The sequence below is a fragment of the Carlito syrichta genome, unplaced genomic scaffold (genome assembly GCF_000164805.1).
Source record: "Carlito syrichta isolate Samal-C Ts95f unplaced genomic scaffold, Tarsius_syrichta-2.0.1 Scaffold302944, whole genome shotgun sequence".
NCBI classification, from domain to species: domain Eukaryota; kingdom Metazoa; phylum Chordata; class Mammalia; order Primates; family Tarsiidae; genus Carlito; species Carlito syrichta.
Window position 1 is genome coordinate 149,371 of NW_007247040.1, and position 25,067 is coordinate 174,437.

Consider the following 25,067-nt stretch of genomic DNA (forward strand, 5'->3'; position numbering starts at 1 on the left):
TTCCGTACCCCAAAATTATTCTGATTTTTTTTGTTATCTTCTGTAGTCTTTTTGTTTGTTTATTTTTACCTTTCAGATGTATCTGAAATTTTTTTGTGTGTGGTATGAAGTAATGGTCAATTTTTTCTTCTCTGAGGAATAGGCATTATCTCAATATCATTTACTGAAAATATTGTTCTTTCCTTACTGCACTGCAGTACTTTTTTTGGTCATAAATCAAGTGTCTATTCAAGTATGGTTCCGGATTCTTTATTTAATTTTCAGGTGTATTTTCTCTTTTACCAATACCATACGTAGCTTAATAATAAAATTTTGTACCCAGCAGTGCATGTCCTTCCATCTTACTGTAGTTGTTTCTCTCCTCCTCTTCCTCGTCCTCTCCTACTTCCCCTCTTTCTGTTCTTTCACCTTTTCCTTCTTCATTTCTTTCTCCTTCTTCAAGAATATCTTGCCAATTCCTAGCTCTGTGCTAAGGTAAAGAGTTTGTCAAGTTACTCATACACAAATAAGCACCCAAACTGCTAGGATTTTGATGAGGATTGCCTTTGGTCTATGTTGGGATAATCTTGATTCGTTTGCAGTACTGACATCTTTATAATATCAACTCTTCCAATCCATGATTATGGTATATCTCTCTGTGTGCATAGACTTTCTTTATTTGTACTCAGTGCTGTTTTATAGTTTTCTGTGTAGATGTCTTGAACATCTGTCATGTAATTAATTTGTAGGTATTTGTTTTTTATGCTATTGTCAATTATATATCTTTGAACAATTACATTTTCTAACCCTTTATTGCTACTATGCAGACACAATTAATTTTTTTAAATAATATGTATTTTTTATTTTAAAGTTGTGGGGTACAGTTAAGGGTTAGGTATATAAATATTCATTGTGCAGGTACCCTTGTTGATGAGGTGTGTCCCCCTTTCCCCAGACAGATATTGACTACTGTTAATCCCACCTGCAATTACTTTTTTAGAATACAATATCTTTCTAGTTAATTGCAACTTTTACCATTATGAAAATCTTGTCTTTATCTTTTGCAATGTGTTTGTGTTAAATTTTTTACTTTATTTTAAACTAACACAGCTACACCAGCTTTTACAAGTGTTTGTGTGGTATAACTTTTCTCATCTTTTTGGGGTTTTTTTCATCTTTTTCTATTTAACGTTTCTGTATTCTTATATTTAATGTGTGTCTTATAAGCAGCATGTAGTTCTTTTTTAAGGTCAATGTTTGTAACTTTTGCCTTTTAATTGGAGCATTTAGTTCATATATATATAATGTAATTACTAGTATATTTGGTTTAAGTACACAATTTTTCTGTTGTTCTCTATTTCTTCTACTTTTTCTGTTTCTTTTGCTCTATTTTTGCATCTTTTGTACTGATTAAGTATATTAAAATATTTTATCACCCAATATTTGTCTTAGTGAGTTATTCGGTTTTCTACCATTCTTTTCATCATTACCCTAGAGATTATTCCATTTTTTTTTTTTTTTTTTTTGAGTTGGAGTCTCACTCTGTGGCCCAAACTAAAGTGCAGTGCTGCTCCTGGCCACCGCAGCCTCGACCTGCTGGGCTCTGGCAATCCTTCCGCCTCAGCCTTCCGAGTAGCCGGAATTACAGGCATGCACTACCACACCCGGCTGATTTTTTTTATTTATTGTAGAGATGAGGTCTCGCTGCCCAGGTGGGTCTCGAACCCGTGGGCTCAGGCAATCCACTCACCTCAGCCTCCCAAAGATGCGGGATTACAGGCTGAGCCACCGAGCCCGGCTCCATGCATTCTTAAACCTGTCAGAGTCCAGTATAAAATAGTACTTTTACCTTTTCCTGTAGAGTGACAGAAGATTTTAGCTTCTTTTACTACCTCCTGACTTCTGTGCTATGCTTTGTGATATAGACACAATATATGTATCTAAATATTTATAATTACACAAAGTATAATTACTATTGCTCTGTGCAGTCAATATTTATTCAGTTTTCCTTTTCTACTTGTTTTCTTTTTTGTATCTCTGTACTCCTATCTGGGATTGAAACTTTTTTTCTTTAATAACATCCTGTTATAATTCCTTTAGTGCCATTCTACTTTTCTCAGTATTTGTCTAAAAATGTCCTTTTTAGCCGGGCTTGGTGGCTCAGCCTGTAATCCCGCACCTTGGGAGGCTGAGGTGAGTGAATTGCCTGAGCCTGCGGGTTCGAGACCCACATGGGCAACTTGGCGAGACCTCATCTCTACAGTAAATCAAAAATTAGCCGGGCATAGTAGTGCATGCCTGTAATTCCAGCTACTTGGAAGGCTGAGATGGAAGGATCGCCGGAGCCTAGCAGGTCGAGGCTGCGGTGGCCGGAAGCGGCCACTGCACTCCAGTCTGGGTGACAGAGTGAGACTCCGACTCAAATAAAATAAAATAAAATAAAAATGTCCTTTTTTTTTTTTGAGTCAAGGTTTCTTTTCATGTTTATTGGTTCTGTTGAGAAGTCAGTTGTTAGTTATTGCTCTTTTGCAGGGACACTGATTTTTTTTTTTTAATTTTCCCTTTATTTTTTATTTTTGCAACTTTAGTATGTATGATATCTCTAGTTACGGTATTATTTCTATTTGACTTTTTGGGGAATTCATAGGACTTATTGATCTGTGGCTTGAAGTCTTTCGTCAGTTTTGGAAAGTTGTCAGGCATTATGTCTATTTTGTTAGTGGTAACAGTACGTTATGTTTTGCATATAGTTTATATTATTATGCTTATATGAATTAAAATATGCATATAAGTTAATTTATAATATTATATGTATTATAGAGGTATATTTTGCATGCAGTGAGATGCATAAGAATCAAGTACACAGCAGAGTCAGTCTTGATTACGTGCAATGCTCATGTCATCATCTCTCAGATAAAGATTTTAATGTGTCCCTCACCCCAGAGAGCAATGGTATGCCTCTTCCAGTCAGTACTATCCATCCTGTCCTGAGGCAGCCGCTACTTAGATTTCACTCATCATATCCAGAGATCCATATCAATGGTGAGCAAACGATATATTTTTTTCTGTCTGACTCCTTTCAGCCAACATGATGTTACTGAGATTAATCCATGTTGTTAAGGATCTTAGTAGTTCTTTTTATCACTAAGCAAGTATTCCATTATATAAATATGCCAAGTTTGTTTATCAACCCTCCTATGAACGTATATTTGTGTTTTTTTGGCCAGTATACATAAAGCTGCTATGAACACCTTACACAAGTCTTTTGTGGTATATAGCTAAGAGTAGAATTGCAGGGTCATAGAGTTCATAAGAAATTTCTAAACAATTCTCTAAAATGTTTAGGTCATTTTGCATTTCATCCAAGAATGTGGTTAGTCTCAGTTGCTCTACACTCTAACACCTGCAGTTGTCTGTGTTTTTCATTGTAGACATTCTGGTGAATGTGTGTTTCGTGGTTGTATTTGCATTCCTCTGATGACTGATGTTAAGCACATTTTTATATACATTTTGGTTATTTAGATAACCTTATTTTATGAAGTAGCTGATAAAATCTTTTGTCCAGTTATTAATTGGATTACTTGTTTTATGGCTGATATGTAGTTGATCTTTATTTAGTCATTTGTCAGATTTACATATTGCAAATATTTAACTCCAGTCTGGGGCTTGCTGTTTTGTTTTCCTAACAATGTCTTTCGAATGTGAGTTTTTAATTTGGAGAAACTCAAATTTTTCTTTTGTGGTCAGTGCCTTTCATGTCCTAAGAAGTCTCTGCCTTCTCCAGGGTTAAGAGGTCCTCCTTCCAGAAGCTTTATGGTTTTCTCTTGCACATTTAGGTCTATGATCCCTCTTAAGTTTAATTTTTATGTATGATGGGTGTGGTTTATTTCCTTATGAAGAGGCTATCCATTGCCCTTTGAGTTGCTTTTTTTAATTTTTTTTTTGAGTTGGAGTCTCACTCTGTCGCCCAGACTGGAGTGCAGTGGCCCGCTCCCAGCCACCGCAGCCTCGACCTGCTGGGCTCCGGCGATCCTTCCGCCTCAGCCTTCCAAGTAGCCGGAATTACAGATATGCGCTACCACGCCGGGCTGATTTTTTGATTTATTATAGAGATGAGGTCTCGCCACCCAGGCGGGTCTCGAACCCGCGGGCTCAGACAATCTACTCACCTCAGCCTCCCAAAGGCGCGGGATTACAAGCTGAGCCACCGAGCCCGGCTCCCTTTGAATTGTTTTGACCCCATGGCCATATGTATGTGGATATATCTCTGGACACTCTTCTGTTTCATTGATTTGTATCTCTGTCTGGACACCGATAAAACTGTCTTAACTACTTTTTCTTTATACTTTACCAGTGTTATTTAGGAAAATGTTGTTTAGTTTCCAAATACTTGGCTTTTAGTTATTTTTTGTTTGCTAGCTCCTGAAATTCCATTGTAATTAGTGAATGTTGCTTTTCTCATTTAACTCTTTAAAGATCTCAAGTCATTGTTTCCAATAGGAAACTTTATGTCATTCTTATGATTGTGCCTCTGTGTGTAATGTGATATTTTTCTCTGCCCCTTTCTAAGATTTTCTTCTTATTTTTTGTATTTAGTAGTTTTATTATGATCTTCTGAAGTGTGATGATTTTTGTATTTATTCTGCTTGGGGTTTGCTGAACTTTTTGAATCTGTGGTTTCATGCTCTTCATAGGTTTTAGAAAAACTTAGATGTTAGCCTCTCCAAGTATTTATTTTGCCTTTTCTCTTCTTATTCTGAAACTTTAAAAAATAATTGATATTGTTCCAGAGGACTCAGAGACTCCATTCCTTTTGGGGGGGGGGAGTTTATCTGTGCTTTAGATTAGACCAGGGATCTGAGGGGTCATATAGATATAAATTTATATTAACTTATCTTCAAATTCATTGACATTTTCTGCTGTGTCCAGTACTTTCTAAAAAGTTCATTCTAATTTTTTAGTTTCATACTTTTTTTTAGTTTTTTTTTTTTTTTACAGTTTTCATTTCTCGCTTGGAATTTTTATCTCAAGGATCTATTTCTATTTCTTAAAAATGTATTTATAGTATTTTAAAAGTCATATTCCTAATTTCAAATGAGTCTAGGTCATCTACATCTTTTTCTTTTATTTATGAGTCACCTTTTCTAGCCTTGTCACATGTCTTGTAAATTTTTTATTGTATGATAGGCATTGTAAAGAACATTGTAAAGAATATTATGGAGACTCTGGGCTCTTTTATTTCCTCTAAAATCTATTGAACTTTGTATTTTTATTTGCTGGAGTGAAGTTACTGATAGATCACTTTCTTCTGTCAAGGCTTAGTTTTATTCATTAGTTTTTCTTTTAAAGTTTAGATTTTATGACCTTCATGGCCTCTAGTTTTTAAAAAATATTACATTTATACATATTTATGGAATACATGTGATAGTCTGTTACATACATAGACTGTGTAATGATCAAGTCAGGGTATTTGGGGTATCTATCACCTCAAATATTTATCATTGCTGTGTGCTGGGGGCATTTCAAGTCCTTTCTTGTAGTTATTTTGAAATGCACAACACATCATTGTTAACTGCAGTCACCTTACTCTGCTTGCAAACATTAGAATGAATTCCTTCTATCTAATTGCATGTTTGTAGGCATCAATCAGCTCCTCTTTATCCCCCACCCCCTTCCCAAGGGCTTAGTTTTATAATTGGTCAAGCCAGTTGTATTTCAGTTTTACCTTTAGTCCTAGTGCATAATAATTACTCCAAAAGCATTATCTTCAAAATTAGTGGCATGTGGTGAAAGCAGTGCTTAGAGAGATATTTATAGCATTAAAGACATAGAGTAGAAGGAAGGAAGATCTAAAATCAACAATATGAGCTTCTACCTTAGGAAACTAGAGAAAGAAGATTACTTTAAACCTAAAAGCAAACATAAGAAAAAAATGATAAAAATTAGAGAAGAATTCAGCATAATTTTAAACAGGAAAACAGTAGAAAAAAAATCAATAAAACCAAAAACTGTGTTTTTTTTGAAAATATTAATAAAAATGATAAACTTCTAGCCAGGTAACCAAAGAAAAAATAGAAAAAGAAAGAAGACACAAAGTTCTGGATATGAAATTCTTGGTTGAAATTGTTTATCTTTGAAGGCTTTGAATATAGGGCTCCAGTCCCTTCTTGCTTGTAGTGTTTCTGCCAATTGGTCTGCAACACAAAGTTCTAATCTCAGAGAAACAGAGGTCATCATTCCTGATTCTATGGATATTAAAAGTTTAATAAATGAATACTATGAACAACTCCATGCCCGCAAATGTGATAACCTAGGCCTAGAGCATGGTCTTCCTTCCTAAGGTGTGACCTATCTGTTGCCTCCTGAATTCTTCATGTATTCACCAAAGTATTCACTTTGGCTACATTGGAAGTACCATGAATCCCTAGCACTGTGTGACTTCTAAAATCTCTGTTCAGTTTTCAACCCTTGAGAAGCTGTTCTGTACTAGTCCCTGCAGAACTTTGCTCTGAGCACATACAGTTTAGAAGTAGGCCAGGGACAAAGAGATACCCTCACACAGATTTGTGACTCCTCCCTTCTGCCCTCCTCTATTCTGTACCTTTATTTTACTCGAATTGCTCTACCCACTGAATATCTATTTCCTCTACTCCCTGAAAATGCTGTTTTCTTATTGAGCTCTGCTTCCCATTGCAGCAGTTAGGAAATATCCTCAGGCAGAAAGCCAAGATAAATGTACAGCTTAACTTGGATGCTTTACTTTTTTTTTTTTTTTTTTGAGTTGGAGTCTCACTCGGTCGCCCGGACTGGAGTGCAGTGGCCGCTCCCGGCCACCGCAGCCTCGACCCGCTGGGCTCCCGCGATCCTTCCGCCTCAGCCTTCCGAGTAGCCGGAATTACAGGCATGCACCACCATGCCCAGCTAATTTTTTGTAGAGATGAGGTCTCTCTGCCCAGGCGGGTCTCGAACCCGCGGGCTCAGGCAATCCACTCACCTCAGCCTCCCAAAGGCGCGGGATTACAGGCTGAGCCACCGAGCCCGGCTGGATGCTTTACTTTTTAAAAGGATTGCATATTGTGTTAAAAATCCATGCCCAGTATCTGAAACCACTTGCCTCATTTTGTCCAGTGGAAGGATGAGTACAATACCACCTTTTGCATTATCTGTAGCTGGAAGTTCTCTTATCTTATCAAAAGTGGCTGCTTCTGCCATATTTTCATCCCTCTTTCTGGAATTCCAATTGTGCGTATATTTTATTTTTTATTCCTTTCCCCTCATATATTTTTTAATTTCCTCCCTCCTTCTCTCCGTCCCTCCTTCCATCTCTTTCTGTGCTTCATGCTGATTTTCTTTCTGATTTATCTTCCTGTTTGCAAATTCTTTAGCCTCTCAATTATATTCTCAATTTGGCTATTATATATCTTTTTTTTTCCCTAAAATGTTGTATCTTTCAACCATTGTTTCCCCAATCTCACCCCTTGATTATATATATTTTTTGAGTCAGAATCTCACTCCGTCGCCCAGGCTGGAGTGCAGTGGCACACTCATGGCTACCCCAACATCAACCTGCTGGGCTCAGGCGATCCTTCTGCCTTAACCTTCCAAGTAGCTGGAACTACGGGTGCATGCTACCAAGCCTGGATAATTTTTTCATTTTTTATTGTAGAGACAAGGTCTTGCCATGTTGCCCAGGCTGGTCTCGAAACCCTGGGCTCAAGCAATCCTCTCACCTCAGCCAACCAAAGTGCTGGGATTACAGGCTTGAGCCACCGCACCCAGCCCTTGATTATATTTTTAAGCGTTACCATTTTTATTTGGTCATATATATAGCATATTATATAAAATAAATTTATAATTGCTCCCTCTGTGATATTCTTTGAACCTCTAACTTGTTTTACTTTATAGAACATATTAAGTAAGCCTAGTTATTTTAACATTTGCTTCTAATAGCACAATGTTTTGGATCCCAGTAGTTTCTCATTTTATTGTTTGTTGTTTCTTTTGTTTTCTTGTCTTCTTTTTTCTTGTATGTATGGTTGTTATTTTATATATATTTTTTATTTTAAAGATGTGGGATACAATTCAGGATTAGGTATACAAGTGGACATCATATAGGTAAAGTTTGAGTCTCCCTTTGGTCCCCACTCTGCCTGGTTTGAGAGTAAGTGCCCTTATTGATGTTGTGCCCTGTCCCCCTTTCTTTCTTCCTTCCCTCTGTTCCTCCCGTCTTACTTTTTCCTTTCCCTCCTTCCTTCTTTCTTTTCTCTCTTCCTTTTTATTTTTCTCATTGCACGACTTCATATGTTCAGTTCAATGTTACATAGAATGTTTAAAGTAGAAATCCTTGTTTTTTTCCCCCAATCTGTGGAGAAAGTATTTGGCCTTTCACCATTAAGTATGATGTTAGCTGTAGGTTTCTCATAGGTACTTTTTATCAGACTGAGGGAGTTACTGGCTGTTCTTAGTTTGTGGAGCATTTTAGTTATGAATGAATGTCATTGATCAAATGACATCTTTCTATTGAGATGATTTTGTGATTTTTTTTTTCCTTTAAATTACTTTGATTTTCTTTGCAGTATTAAGCCAATCTTGCATTTCTGGAAAAAACTCCACATTATCATACTGTATTATATTGATGAATTTAATTTTCTAAGTTCTCATTAAGTGTTCTCGCTTCTTCATTTATGAGAGATATTGATCTACTTTTCTTTAACAGTGATTTATATATCTGGTTCTGTTAAAGAATAATGTTGACTTCATAAAATGAGTTGGAAAGTGCAACTTTCTCTTCTAATTTCTGAAAGAGTTTATATAGGATTTGTGCTATTTATTCCTTAACTGATTAATAAAATTCACTGCTAACGCCATCTAGACTTGAAGATTTCTTTGAGGGCAGTTTTGATGTTATTAATTTTATGTATGAATTTATGAATGTTTTATGTTATGAATATACTTTCTTTAATAGTTATGGGATTATTATTTCTTTCTAAGTCATATTTTGCAATCTGTATCTTTTGAAGAATGTAAACATTTTATTGAAGTTGTCAAATTTATTGGTATATCTGTAGCATCTGTAGTAATGTTCTTCCTTTCATTTCTCACATTGGTAATTTGTGATTTTTAAAAACTTTTTCTTCTTCAGGCTGGCTAGGGGGATTATCAATTTAATTGAGACTTCCTAACAACCAAATTTTGGTTTGATTGATTTTCTCCATTGGCTTTCTGATTTCAATTTTACTGATTTCTTCCTCTATTTTTATTATTTGCTTCCTTCTCCTAAGATTGAGTTTGTTCTTTTTATATCTTTGTAAGGTCGAAGCATAAGTAATTCATTTTGAACTTTTTTTTTTTGAGTTGGAGTTTCACTCTATCACCTAGGCTGGAGTGCAGTGGCACACTTATGGCCACCCCAGCATTGACCTGCTGGGCTCCGGTGATCCTTCCACCTCAGCCTTCCAAGTAGCCAGAACAACAGGTGTGCATTACCACACCCAGCTAATTTTTTATTTATTGTAGAGATGCGGTCTCACCAAGTTTCCTGGGCTGTCTCAAACCCACAGGCTCAGGCAATCCACTCACCTTGGCCTCCCAAAGTGCTGAAATTATAGGCTGAGCCACCGAGCCTGGCTGACTATTTTTGAACATTTAGTATTCTCTAACATAAGAATTTAAAGTTACAAATTTCCCTTTAATCATTGTTTTAATTGATTTCCAGAAATTTGTTATGTATGTCATGTTTTCATTGTATTTCAGTAGGATATTTTTTAATATTTCTTTTGATTTCTTCATTGATTCATGAATTGTTTAGAAGTATGGTTTTTTTTGTTTGTTTTTTGTTTTTTTCTTTGAGTTGGAGTCTCACTCTGTCACCCAGACTGGAGTGCAGTGGCTGCTCCCAGCCACTGCAGCCTCGACCTGCTGGGCTCCGACGATCCTTCGCCTCAGCCTTCCAAATAGCTGGAACTACAGGCGTGTGCTACCACATCCAGCAAATTTTTTGGACTTATTGTAGAGATGAGGTCTCACCAAGTTCCCCAGGTGGGTCTCAAACCTGTGGGCTCAGGCAATCCACTCACTTCAGCCTCCCAAAGCGCAGGATTACAGGCTGAGCCACCAAGCCCGGCTAGAAGTATGTTTTTAGTGTACAAATATTTGGTGATTTCCCAGATATTCTTGTTATTTGTTTCTAGTTTAATTTCACTACGACCAGAAAACACACTGTATTATGTAGCTCCTTTTAAATATTTAAGACTTGCCTTGTAGACTAGAATATTGTCATAATGTCTATCTTAGTCACTGTTGCATGTGCACCTGAAAACAACGTGTATCCACAGTGGTTGAGTGGAAATTTCTGTCATTATCAATTAGGTTAAGTCATTTGAGAGTATTGCTCAAGTCTTACAGTCTTACTAATTTTCTGTCTGTTTATTTTACCAATTACTGAGAGGTCATTGAAATTTACAATTCTAATTATGAAAATATTCTCCTTTCAGTTCTGCCAACTTAATAGATTATTTATGATTGTTATGCTTTCTGGATTAATTGGCCCTTTCATCATTGTGAAATATTCCTCTTTATTTCTGGTAATATTCTTTGCTCAGGTATCTACTTCTCTGATATTTATATAGACACTCCAACTTTCTTATGATTAATATTTGCATGATATAACTTTTTTTGCTTACTTTTAATTTATCTGTGTCTTTATATTTCATGTGTTTTTCACAGGCAGTATAAAAATTGGGTCATGGCTTTCTAAAACTTAAATTGTATTTGACAATCTCTACTTTTTGACCATTTATATTAGTGTAATAATTATTTAGACCATTTGAATTTAATGTAGTTACTGATATTATTGGGCTTCAGTATATCATTTGTACTTGTTTTCTATTTATCCCATCTATTTTTTCCTCATTTATTTATTTATTTAGAGTTGGAGTCTCACTCTGTCACCCAGGCTGGAGTGCAGTGGCATGCTCATGACCACCCCAGCGTCAACCTGCTGGGCTCTGGCAAGCCTTCCGATTCAACCTTCTAAGTGGCCAGAATTACAGGCACATGTTACCATGCTCAGCTAATTTTTTTTATTTATTGTAGAAACAAGGTCTTGCCAAGTTGCCTGGGCTGGTCTTGAACCCACAGACTAAGGCAATCTACTCGCCTCAGCCTCCCAAAGTGCTGGGATTACAGGCTGAGCCACCAAGCCTGGCTCTTCTTTTTCTTTTGATATCTTGTCTTTTTTATTATGTTTTGTATTCCATTTTATCTCTGTGTCAGTTTGTTTGCTATTTCACCTTTTTAAAAAATTGCTCTAGGGGTTACAATATGCACCTTTTACTTTGCAGTCTACTTCCAGTAATATTATACCAGATACATGTAATATAAGAATCTTATATCTTTATTTTTTCCCTCCTTTTTACTCTTGTTATCAAATATTTTACTTATATATATATATTATTAGCCTCAATGTATTTCTATTTTTTAAGTAGTTAAATCATCTTTTAGCAACATTTTAATATGGGTTTTAAAAAAGTCTTTTATGGCTATTCATCATACCTGCCATGTCAGCACTCTTTATGCCTTTTTGTAAGTCAAAGCTTCTATCTGGTATCATTTCTCTTTAGCCTGATGAGCTCCTTTACTGTTTCTTACAGTGGACCTCAGCTGGCAATGAATTCTCTTATCTTGTGTTCATCTTCAAATACTCTTTATTTTATATTCATTCTGAAGGATATTTTCACTGGGTATAGAATTCTAGGTTGACAGTTTTTTCTTTCAGCCTATTAAAGATGTCCTTCCATTGTCTTCTGGCTTGCAATTTTCTGACAAGAAATCAGTGATCATTCTTATCTTTTTCCCTCTATAAGTAGTGTGTCTTTTTCTCCCCCCCTCCTGGCTGCTTTTAAGATTTTTCTCCTTATTATTGGCTTTCATCAATTTGATTTTAATTTTATTTTTGTGTGGTTTTCTTTGTTTTTGACTTGCCTAGGACTCATTGAGCTTATTGGATCTGTGGGTTGATAGTTTTCATCATACTTGAGAAATTTTGACCATGATTTATTCAAATATCTCCTCTTCTGCTTCTTTTGTGCTTTAAATTACATTTATTTTATGCTGTCTGAAATTTTCTCACAGTTCACAGAAGCTATGTTTTTCCTCCAGTACTTCAGTTTGAGTATATTCTGTTATGTCTCCTAATTTTTGGATCTTTTCTTTCTCGTTGTTTATTCTGCTATTAAGCCCACTCAGTGAGTTTTGAATTTCAATTTTTTTTTCATTTTGGAAAATCCCATTTTATTTTAAATTATGTCTTCTATCTCTGTCCTAATTATGTTTATGTTCATGTTATTCTTTGAATTTTTTTTTTTTTTTTGAGTTGGAGTCTCACTCTGTCGCCCAGACTGGAGTGCAGTGGCCGCTCCCGGCCACCGCAGCCTCGACCTGCTGGGCTCCAGCGATCCTTCTGCCTCAGCATTCCGAGTAGCCGGAATTACAGGCACGTGCTATCACGCCGGGCTGATTTTTTGATTTATTGTAGAGATGAGGTCTCGCCAAGTTGCCCAGGCAGGTCTCGAACCCGCGGGCTCAGGCAATCCACTCACCTCAGCCTCCCAAAGGCGCGGGATTACAGGCTGAGCCACCGAGCCCGGCTCTTTGAATATTTTTATAGTAACTGTTTCAAAGTCCTTGTTTGCTAACTCCCTCATCTATATAATTTCTGGGTTTGTTTTTATTGATTAATTTTTTCCCAGATTATAACATTTTTCTCCCTTTTCAATAGCAATTAATTTTTGACTGGATGCTAATTTCATGAATATGATATTATTGAGTATCTGGCATTTATTTTCTTCCATTACACTCATGTTAAAGTTTGTTTAGGCAGCCAAGTTACTTGTGGATCAGGTAGATGCTTTCCAGGCTTGTTTTTAAGCTTTATTAGGGTAGCCTTTTTCTTAATATTAGTTAGCTCTGTTAGTAAGATATGACCTTCCTAGAGTCTGTATTGACTACTTCAAGCCTTCAGTGAATTTTCTCTTATCTGGCTTGTTGAAACTTGAATATATTTCAGCTCTGTATGAGCTTTGGGAATTGTTTAGCTTATAGAACCCCCATAGTTTATCTCTATCCAGTCTTAAGGAGTTTTACCTTACAGATATTTTGGTTAGTAAAAAGCCAAAGACCTAAAAAGACTCCCGCTCAGATTTCCAGAGCTCTTTCTTTGCATGGTTCTGTCTTTCTCAGTACTCTATTCAGCAAATTCCAGTCACATGATCTTTCCACATTTCACCTCCTGACTCTTCACCTTAACAAAACCACCTTATTTACTTATCTTTCCCCTTCTAGAGCCAAGGTCTGGAAATAGCTTCCAGGAAGAAAACCGGGTGATTGTGGGGATCACTGCATTACTTCTTTTCTTTCAAGGATCACTATCCTGCACTTGTAGTCTAATTTTGAAAATAGTGTTTCATATATATTTTTTAGTTTTCTAGTTGTTTATGATGGAAGGTTATGGTGGAATTATTTCATCATAATTGAAGGGAGAATTCTTGTCTGCTGTGTTTTTATGTTATGTTTTTTGTTTTTTTCATGTTTTGTGTTTTGTCATTATTTTACTATATGTCACAAGATAAGATATGTGGATTGTCCTTATATCATAATAAATTATCATGCTTTTCCCAATTACAAATACCTGTGTCCTATCCTTAGACATTTTGATTCAGAAGTTCTAACTTGGGTTCCAGGTATCATATTTTTAAAACCTTGTCAGGATTTTTGATACACAGAAAAAACTAAGACTGACTATTCTAGTACGCTTAAATCCAGTGTGGCTTGGATGAACTTAAATGGATTATCTTACAACTTATTCTTTACTCAGTGACACACAGTAAAAATGGAATGAAAAATTATATAATTAGGTGTAGGACCTCCTGAATATCTTCCACTAGCTACTTAAAAGCATTCATTTCTGACAGAGCAGAAATCTTTAGAGCCCTGATCAAGTACTATGGCCGGTATGTATTCTGATTTGTTTTGCTCATGCCATAGCTGTTGTTATATATTTTGAATATTACTTCTGCCAATAAGTGTCAAGAACTTCTAAAAAGCAATCTGTAACCATTCTTATAATACATTGATTAAGAGATGTTTAGCAAGCCGGGCTCGGTGGCTCAGCCTATAATCCTGCGCTTTGGGAGGCTGAGGTGAGTGGATTGCCTGAGCCTGCGGGTTTGAGACCTGCCTGGGCAAATTTGCGAGACCTCATCTCTACAATAAGTCAAAAATTAGCCGGGCGTGGTAGCACGCGCCTGTAGTTCCAGCTACTTGGAAGGCTGAGGCGGAAGGATCGCCGGAGCCCAGCAGGTCGAGGCTGCGGTGGCCGGGAGCAGCCACTGCATTCCAGTCTGGGCGACAGAGTGAGACTCCAACTCAAAAAAAAAAAAAAAGAGAGATGTTTAGCAGATTTTATCTTGTGTGCCAACTCTGTTTTGATTAGTGATGACTAGTTATAGCACAGTGGTAAGGATTCTGAGGCCAATTCTGGACTCAGTAAAAAGGAATGCTTAAATGGATTAGTGATGTCAGTCATGAGTTTGGGTGCAGAGAAATGAGGCACGTGTCTCATGTATTTGCAATTCATCCTGTGTTAAAGGCTGTCTTTCTCTAAGTTTCTCTAATTGTACAGGAAAACTTGTTGCCACTCTATATTTATCTTGACTTTACCACATAGGGGAAACAAATTTTATAGTTATGAAATGCTTATACCCAAGTTATTTATTCATTGATTTGTTTACTCATTCATTTCTTCTTTCTCTCTTTCTAAAAATATAATCAATATGATATCATGTTGCTTTAGAGTTGTGATCTCTGGTCTGTACGTCTTACCTTCTTTTTAAATAAATAGACAAGTTTCACATTTTTAAAGGTCAGTGGCTCTGGTAACTATATTTTCCTGAATTCCCAATTTTATATATATAAGTTTATACATGGTCTAACAATAGGATAGAAGATTTGAAATTTGGATATTTCTAGATAGAAATTTTTCTAAAACATTTAGAGCATAAATTAGTTCTGAATAATTAATAATAGATATTTTAAAATTACAGTTGAATACATAAGTGAGGATATTATCTCATCTGCAAATTCCTGTATTATTAAGAATAGGCTGATCAACCAGGTGCAGTGGTTCGTGCCTGTAATCCCAGCAATTTGGGAGGCAGAGGTGAGAGAATTGCCTAAGCCCAGCGATTTGAGACCAGCCTAGACATCTTGGCAAGACCTTGTCTCTACAATAAGTCACAAAAACTACCCAGGCATGGTAGCACATGTGTGTGGTTCCAGCTACTCGAAAAGCTGAGGTGGAACGATCACCTGAGCCCAGCAGGTCGAAGCTGAGGCGGCCGTGAGAGTGCCACTGCACTCCAGCCCTGGGTGTTAGAGAGGTTCCAACTCAAAAAAAATAGGCCAATTATAATCCAGTAAGTTTAGAATATGGCACTTTAGAAAAATGTCCTACTTTCAAGCATACAAGCCTATTACATTTTTTAAATAATAGATTACTATTAGTTGAGTGCTTTGGTCTACAGGCTTACCCAGAGTTGATAATTACTGGTTGTGAGTCTTGATTGGATTTATTGCAGGCCACTTGCTTCTTGTCCTCATTCTGTGTGTATACTGAGTTAAGTAATTGAGTATTAGCAAACTGGCATCACATGTGAGAGAGAGAGATGCTTTTCATTTGGGTGAGAAACTAGTCTTTCTAGCCTCTGCATTTGATGGGGATGGGGTGGGAAATGGAATAGTAGAGCGTGGCTTACCGTTTACTGCTGTTATTACCAATTTGGGATGCTTCCTGGTGCCAAGTGTCTGGGATAATGTCTCAGCATAATGTCATGAGGAGAGCAGAGGGTCAAGAACCAAGAGATGCAGTTCCGCTTGCCATTCACTAACACTGTGACCGTATCAAACTACTTAACTTTTTTAACTTTAACTTATTCTTGTATGAAATGAGATTAGTGACCTGCTCTATCAACTTATCCCACAGAATTGTTGGAGGATCAAGTGAAACCAGGGTTAAAAAAAACCTTTGAGAACTTGTTAATGGTGTGAGGTCATATGGATCTGTAGTGCCACCTTATATGGGCTTTTCTTTCCCCCTGGGAAAATGGGTGGAATTGTGATATCTGACTGATTTTTAAATTCTTCATAGATTAAAGAGATGATTTTGTTAGAAAGCTTTCTGATGATGGTTCTATCTGGACAAAAGAAAACAGCGAAGCATCTGTTTTCACTAGAGCATGAATAATTTCAGTAAGAAGTATTCATCACCTGTGCTTTGCTTTTCAGCTTGGAATCCCATTCACTGCCAGCACATTGAATGCCACAACGCAATTAACAAACCAGCTGTGAAGGTACTGTTTTATTAGAACTGGTGTTGTACTGTGTTGTCAGTGGTCAACTTATCAGGAGCAAATTGCTAAATGAAGTAGATTGCATCCTACTCCATAAAGCAGAAGTCTGTCTTCTGTAGTAATTTCAAACACCTCCATGTTTTATCTGATTGTGCTTTGATGTCCTGGGTGGAGACAGAGCAATAAACAGCTGTGTCTTCAGGTTTGAGCTATGAGTTAATAGGCAAGTGCCATGTAATACTACGCTAATATCGGAAAAGTCCTGTGAAGTACTTACATAGTCGACTCTTAACTGGCGTCCATCTCAGCTAATGAACCAGTTTTTTCTCTGTTTTCATGTGCCTGCTACAAATCAGGAGTACTTATGCAAACGTAAGACCTGTAGGATAGAAATGGATTATTTTGTTAATTCTTAGCACCTACCACAAATACGACTTAGTTGAGATGACTGAGAGGTGTTGGACAGCATACATGTGGAGAGGTGCATTATGGTCAGGAAAGAGTGGTTCATAGAGTCAGGTTCTTTCTCAAGTTTACACAGCAGTTAGTGTCAGAAATGGATTCAGAAACAGGTACCCTGACTCCCAACCTTATTCTCTTTCTGCCACATCAAATCAGTCATCCTGTTATCATCCTGAACATTAAGAAAAATAATTACCCCTTTTAACAGTATTGCTCATGATGTATTTGTTGGACACAGAATAGTTGGCTGGATGGACCTGTGTCTGGGTTTGCAAGGGTTAGTTTTTATATTATGGAAAGTGAGAGTTAGCTGAAGTTTTTAGAGTTCACAGTTACTAATGTCGTGGGAATTTGTTTCCCTTGTTCTATAGACTGTAAAAATTACTAAATAATTTTAAAATAATACTATCATTTTATAGAAACAAACTAGAAATTGTGAAAAGAAATCTAATAGATATAAAAGGAACCAAAAATGTGTTTCATTTACCCAAAGTGGCAGAGAAATGCTAATAATAATATTGTCCTCTAGATACGTCCTCCTAACAAATGGCATCCCCATATTGTCACATTTAATATTTGCTTTGCATAAAGGCAGATTGAATACATTTATGTTGAGACAGGGCATGTGACCGTGTGAGTAAATTTCTCTGGTGTAAAGATATGTTGGGCTACACATATGTGAGTCCACGTTTTATTCAGCTTGATTCTTCAGTGCTGAGACTTCCATGGCTCTCTTTTACTTTTGCTTTTATGCCCTTCTTTTCTTCTTCCTACCTAAGTCACAGCTCCCTCTTTCTTTGGGAAGGGACAAAAGTGTTTTCTGAGTTTTGTTTTATTTATTCATTTATTTGAGTTGTGGGTACATGTGAGGGTTTGCTACATAAACAAGTTGCGTGCAGGTGAGGGCTAGGTTTCTAGTGAGCCCTCTCTTCCCCCTGGTGCAGGAGAGGGCTGAGTTTATATTGAGTCCTCTCCTCTCCAGTGGTGGGTGTGGTACTCATAGTGGTTGTGTGCTCCTTATCTTTCTTCCCACCGTCCCTCCTTTAGCAGTGCCCAGCATTTGTTGTTCCTACCTTTGCATTCACATGTCCAATGCTTAGGGCCTGCTTATGGGTGAGAACATGTAATTCAGTTTTTTGTTTCTGTGATAGTTCACTTAGAATGACATCCGGTTGCATCCATGTTGCTGCAGAGGACATGATTTTGTTCTTATTTATGACTGCACAGTATTCTATTGTATATATGTGCACATATGTGCTACGTTTTCTTTACCTAGTCCACTTCTGTTGGACATCTAGGTTGGTTTTGTGTTTTTGCTATTGTGAATAGTGATACCGTGTATACACATGTGCACATGTCTTTTGGTAGAGCGATTTATGTTCCTCTGAGCATATTACCAGAAGTGGGATTGCTGGGTCATATGGAAGCTCAATTTTTAGTTCTTTGAGAAAATGCCATACTACTTTCCATAAAGCCTGAGCTAGCTTACATTCCCTTTTCTCCACAGCCTTGCCAACCTGCTGTTTTTTCCTCCAGATTGGAAAATATAGTTTATTTAGAAAGTATTAATATGCTTTCTCTAATATCCTTACTTTAATGAGAGAGAAAGAGAGAGGAGAGATTCAAGGTAGGGGAGGGAGCCAAAGACAGGAAACATGGCAGCCATAGCTCAAAGAGACACATGGACACCTCAGAGTTTAGGAAAGCCAGAGTTGCTTTTTGACTTTTTAATGAGAGCCATTCTGATGGGTGTGAGGTAACGTCTCATTTTTTTATTTGTATTTCTCTGTAGTTTTTATTTGTATTTCTCTGATGATTCGTGAGGCTGAGAATTTTTTCATGTTTGTTGACTGCTGGAATGTCTTCCTTTGAAAAGTGTCTGTTCATGTTCTTTGCCTACTTCTTAACGGGGTTAGTTTTTCCTGTCAATTTGTTTGAGTTCCTTCTGGATTCTGGATCCTAAGCCTTTGTTGAATGCATAGCTTGCAAATATTTTTTCCCATTCTGTGGGTTGTCTCTTAACTCTCTTGATAGTTATTTTGCTGTGCAACAACTTTAGCTTGATAAGGTCCCACCTTTAGATTTTGCTGCATTTGCTTTTGAGGACTTGGCTTTGAATTCATTGCCTATTCTGATGTCCAAGAGGATGTTCCCTAAGCTTTCTTCTAAGATTCTTAAAGTTTGTGGTTTCACATTTAAGTCCTTGATCCATTTTTAGTTAATTTTTGTGTATGGTGACAGGTAGGGGTTCGGTTTCATTCTTCTGCACGTAGTTATCCAGTTTTCCCAGCACCATTTGCTAAATATGAGTTCCTTTCGCCAGTGTTTGTTTTTGTCAGCTTTGTCAAAGATGAGTTTGTTGAAGGCCCATGGTTTTATTTCTGGATTCTCTGTCCTTTTCCATTGGTCTGTGTGTCTGTTTTTGTACCAGTACCCGGCTGTCTTGGTTACCATAGCCTTGTCGTAAAGTTTGAAGTCTGGAAGTGTGATTCCTCCAACGTTGTTCTTTTTTGCTGAGGATTGCTACTTTCTGTCATTTTTGTTTTAATTGTGGTCTAATTCATATAACACAAAATTAATCACTTTAAGATGATCAATTCAGTGGCATTTAGTACATTCACAATATTTTCCAATGCCACCTCTGACTAGTTCCAAGTCTTTTTTTTTTTTTTTGAGTCAGAGTCTCCCTCTGTCACCAAGGCTGGAGTGCAGTGGCGCACTCATGGCTACTGCCTCGACCTGCTGGGCTCAGGCAATCCTTTGCCTCAGCCTCTCAAGTAGCTGGAACTACAGGCATCCACCACCATGCCCAGCTAATTTTTTTGACTTATTGTAGAATGAGGTCTTACCAAGTTGCCCAGGCTGGTCTTGGGCAATCCTCTCACCTCCACCTCCCAAAGTGTTGGGATTATGAGCTACCACGCCCAGCCCAAGACATTGTCATCATCCCCCAAATCTTATTTTCTGAACTCCAGTTTTCCTAAAAGCCTTTATTTTTTGTTTTCATGCCACATTTGTCCAAAAAGAGAAATTACTGTGTTTGCCACTTTAGAGAATGAATCACTACAAGGAATGTATATCCACTTTGAGTAGCCATTGAGCAATATGATTTTGCAGTCCAACAAGTTTGGCTCCATGTTCTTCCATTACAATGTGAGTGCACCCAAACCCACACCATCTGGGCATGATATGCACATCGAGGGTATCTAGCATCTAAATGCTGATGAAATAATGTTAGATGAAAAGAAAAGTTCAGCCGGCCCGGTGGCTCAGCCTGTCATCCCACCACTTTGGGAGGCTGAGGTGAGTGGATTGCCTGAGCCCGCGGGTTCAAGACCCACCCGGGGAACTTGGTGAGACCTCATATCTACAATAAATCAAAAAAGCCGGGTGTGGTAGCGTGTGCCTTTAGTTCCAGCTACTTGGAAGGCTGAGGTTGAGACTGCGGTGGCCGGGAGCGTGCCACTACACTCCAGCCTGGGCGACAGAGTAAGATTCCAACTGAAAAAAAAAGGAAAGTTATTAAATTTTATAGTATGATGCTGATTTAGTTTAAAAATTACTCATATTCATACTCAGTGAAAAACAACCAGTAAGCCAGATGTGGTAGCATGCGCCTGTAGTTCCAGCTACTTGGAAGGCTAAGGCGGGAGGATCTCCTGAGCCCAGCAGGTCAAGTCTGCGGTGGCCATAAGCATGCCACTGCACTCCAGCCTGGGTGACAGAGTGAGACTCCAACTCAAAACAAACAAGCAAACAATAATACCCTTCAAAATGATACCAGGGGTTGCATTGAACTGGCGAGTTAATGTTGTTTGAGTTTTCTTCTTTCCCTTTCCCAGTTTTTCTAAGCCCCAACATTGGACATATGTTGTATTTATAAACAGAAAAATAACCACTTTTAATATGATAGCCAGATGTGAATACATTGGAATGGGTGTAAACTGACTTGTTCAGAGTAAAAAGAACTGACAGGACCAGCTACAAGTCTGATGGATCTTGTTAATAAAGTAATTTAACAGATCAGTCATAATCTAATGACTATAGTTCTAACATTCGAAGAGTTGTTTGGGGTTTTTTGAGTGGACTTTAAAAGTATCTTTACCTGGGAGAGGTATCGTGACTCATCAGAAAAGAAGATAAAGTCCCAGTACTTAGGAGGACATCTACACGGGGTGCGTGGGAAAGACTTAGGAAAAACAGATTAATCCTTACCAGAAAAGCCCAGTAGCTCCATAATAGTGAGCGAGGCACTGATGATTTCCAGACAGAAAAGCATTATTTACTTTTGTTGCAGAAAATCTTTTTTAGGCAGGAGCCAAGAGCTGTGATAGGATTAAAGACAAAAATATGTTGGAACCTCAAGTTCTTTATGTCACACTCTGCTTTCGGTTTTGCTAGCTTCTGTTTGATGCCTACTTTATGAAATACTTTGGAGGCCAGATAATTGCCTAAGGCAAGGCTGGCAAACTATGGTCTGTGGCCACATCTGGTCTGTTGCCTTTCTTTGTAAATAGAGTTTTACTACAACACAGCTATGCGCATTTGCTTACATATCATCTGTGGCTGCTTTCCTGCTACAACAGTGGAGTTTAGTTGTGGTAGAGATTGTGGCCCACAAAGTTTAAATTATTACAGAAAGGTTTGATAATCCCTGACTTAACACACCAAAAAGTCATTATTCATTCCACTAAGGAAGCATGAAACATGGTAGAAAAATTTTCACAGTGGCCTTTACCATCAGAGAACACAAAATTTACGAATTTTGATGGTGTACATATCTAAAGTTAACAATTCTAGTTAACAGTTGTTTTCCCAATCATTGAAACTCCTCTGCATTTTAACTTTGAATTACAGCCTGTTCGCATTATAAAGAATTTGTGTGTTAGGCACCTTAGCTGCATACACAGCTGTAGCATGGGTGGATTATTTCTTTGAGGAGAGGGACAGAATCCAAAGTGCTTTTGATAAATCTTAGAAATTAAAACTGATGCAAAGTGTAAAATGCAGTCAGTCATCTGAATGTTCGGTTCATTTGATTTAAAACATCCATGCACTTGAAATATCCTGATGATCAACTGTGATGTTAACACTCTTCATCTCTGTGCTTAGGCTAATGAAACCCAGTCATAAAGAACAAGGCACAGCAGCGGTAAACAAATTATAGGTCAATGTAGAAAAAAAGAAACGTGAAAATGAAAGGTTGAAGACTGTACTTTCAGGGATCATTTCTATAGTTCGTTACTAGAGAAGTTTCTCTGATAGTGTAGAGCGCCGAAAACCAAGAGGAGGGGGTACAGCATTCTCTCCTGAGCATGAAGCTGGCTCTTGTGTTGTTTTCCTGCAACTGCCATTTGCTATATCGAGAGCAGATCGTTTGTTCTTGCTTTCCTTTGGGGAAGTAAGAGGGAGAGTGTGCGGTCGTTAAAAAAAAAAAGAAAATGAAAGGTTGGATGACTGATATAGTACTGAGATTGCAGAGTAAGAAAACGAACCACTCAGTGTTAAATTTAATGCTGACTTTTCTGAATAAAGTGTATCTTAAGAAGCAAAAATCTCTACTGCCAGCATTTTGGTATCAGTTATGTTTTTGAAATCTTAATAAATATTCATTTCTCTAAAGAGAAATGACTGTGTTTACCACTTTAGAGAAGGAATCACTGCAAGGAACATATAGCCAATTTGAGTAGCCACTGAACAAGATTTTTTTTTCTTCTAATCCTTGTGGAATGAGGGTGGATTTCTTGACACTGTTTGTTACTTAAATGGCAAATTACAGGGAAATTGAGAACCACAGTAGCCTTATTTAAATCCCCAGTGTGAACTCATCAGTCAATGCAGAAAGAACAGTTCTAGGTTAAAAGGTTTTTACTAAAAATAGCTATTCTACTTTGCTTTTGAAAATCTGTCATTATCGAAGCGTCTGTGCCCAGAATGTTAGGGAATGTGTTCACCAGGAGCAGGAGAGTTCATTTTGTCTTTTCATGTGTTTCAGATGTGTATAGACCCTTCCCTGTCAGTAGCTCTGGGTGATAAACCACCCCCGTTGTACCTCTGTGAAGAATGCAGCGAGAGGATTGCAGGGTAGGTATGAGAGTCCCTGAGGAAAGGAAAACAAGGCAACAATGAGAGGTTGGTTTGCCTGCTGTTGAACACACAGCAAATCTTGCATGGAAGATTTCAGCTTTGATAAGTTGCAGTATTTCTCTTAACGTGACTTGAAAAGAAAGCAATTCCACTTCATAAAGCAGCTCCAATTTTGAAGTAACCCTATTAAGAAACCACAGAGAAAAAAAAATAGGGGGGAAAAAAAACTGTGGCTTCCCAGCATGACATACAAATCATGCAGATTCTCTTTGCTTGTTAGTTTCACAGACAGACACGCTCAACTTTGTACAGATCATGCAGTATTTTGTTGACTTAATTAGCATCTGGAAAGCATCATTTAAAAATAACTGAATATGATGAAGTGCCTATACTTTATAATTTAGCTGGAATGTATTAGACATTTTAAGTTTATTATGATAGTGTCTTAATTAAACTTGCTTTCTATTAAAAGCCTGTGAGCAATAGTCCACAACTTATAAACATTCATGTCGAAGGGTAACATTTCAATGAAGCTCAAAAATGAATTTTGTCTTTTTTAAAATAGGGAACACAGTGAGTGGCTGATTGATGTTCTTCTGCCACAAGGTATGGTTTACTTCGGAAAGGATGAATAATGAATCATCCTGCCTGATGTCGTGGCTGATTGATCTCCCTTTGTGCTGTTGTACAACCAAAGTATTATATTCTATGAATATTCATTGATATGAAGCCTTGTATCAATGTCTTGCTTTTAATATACCCACACATTCAACCATGAGGAAACTGGTATCATCTTCACCAAAATTAAAGGTGTATGTTGAGTTAGGGTTCCGTATGACTAAAGCTCTGCTGAAGTATGTCTTTTTTTTTTGAGTTGGAGTCTCACTCCGTCACCCAGGCTGGAGTGCAGTGGCACATTCACGGCCACCTTCGGCATCAACCTGCTGGGCTCTGGCGATCCTTCCACCTCAACCTTCCAAGTAGCTGGAACTACAGGCGCATGCTACCATGCCCAGCTCATTTTTGATTTATTGTAGAGACAGGTCTCACCAAATTGCCTGGGCTGGTCTCCAGCCCTTAGGCTCAGGCAATCCACTCACCTCTGCCTCCCAGAGTGCTGGGATAGTAGGCTGAGCCACCAAGCCCAGCCTTTTTTTTTCTTCTTTGAAGTATGTCTTAAGGGTTTTTTTGTATACATAACAGTTGTTGTCTACATGCTGTGCCAGGTTAGAAAGGGAAAAGGAACACCAGCTGGGAGAGAAGTGAATAAGGGGCCTTTTCCCTGCCGCTATTATTAGCCCTGTGCTTTGGGGGAAAATCATTTAATTGCTCTGAGACTCAGTCTTCTGAACAGTAAAATGGGGATAAAGTATCCGTAACCGATCTCAATGGAAAGACAAAATCGCAGTGCTTCTTGAAGTTTTGAAACTATGCTCTAACACATTGGTAGGTCCCACACAGAGCACTCCTCTTCACGTTGGAAAAGCATGTATTCTAGCCATGTAATTGGAGGCTGAAATGACAAGGAAAAGGACTAAGCAGAGGAGAGACAAAAGGTAGAAAAGACTGAGGTCAAATTGAGCACAGCCCAAGGACACAGGAAGAACTAGATACCTGACCTCGGATATAGACAATAAAAGGATCCATACGAAAGGCCCATTAAGGAAACGTAGGAACCTTAAGGCAACTAAATTCTGTGAATTGTTCTTTTAACTGAAGAACTTTGCTTGATGATAATGACACTATTTCTTTGTAGTCCCACTTTTATATTAAGTAATTGCAACCTTAGACAGAAATGAATTTAGCGAGTACAAGGCCCCTGGAAAATAGAGCAATAGTATCAACCTCTATATCTTTTATTATTATTTTTTTTCCAAGTGGGAGTCTCACTCTGTCGCCCAGACTGGAGTGCAGTGGCATGCTCCCGGCCACCGCAGCCTCGACCTGCTGGGCTCCGGCGATCCTTCCGCCTCAGCCTTCCAAGTAGCTGGAACTACAGGCGTGCGCTACCACACCTGGCTAATTTTTTGATTTATTGTAGAGATGAGGTCTCGCCAAGTTGCCCAGGTGGGTCTCAAACCCGCGGGGCTCAGGCAATCCACTCGCTTTGGCCTCCCAAAGCGTGGGATTACA

The 25,067-nt window shown here is 37.9% G+C and overlaps 1 protein-coding gene across 1 annotated transcript in view; it reads left to right on the top strand.

Annotated features, from left to right (window-relative positions):
• The window catches only part of UNC79 (unc-79 homolog, NALCN channel complex subunit), a gene marked incomplete at its 3' end in the record, with an annotated part of 165,707 nt that overhangs the window by 30,506 nt on the left and 110,134 nt on the right, over window positions 1-25,067 (top strand). Inside the window, exons 7-9 of the mRNA XM_021711940.1 lie at window positions 16,321-16,385; window positions 22,843-22,931; window positions 23,500-23,540. Coding sequence (XP_021567615.1) covers window positions 16,321-16,385; window positions 22,843-22,931; window positions 23,500-23,540 — 195 coding nt within the window. The remainder of the gene's footprint in view (window positions 1-16,320; window positions 16,386-22,842; window positions 22,932-23,499; window positions 23,541-25,067) is intronic.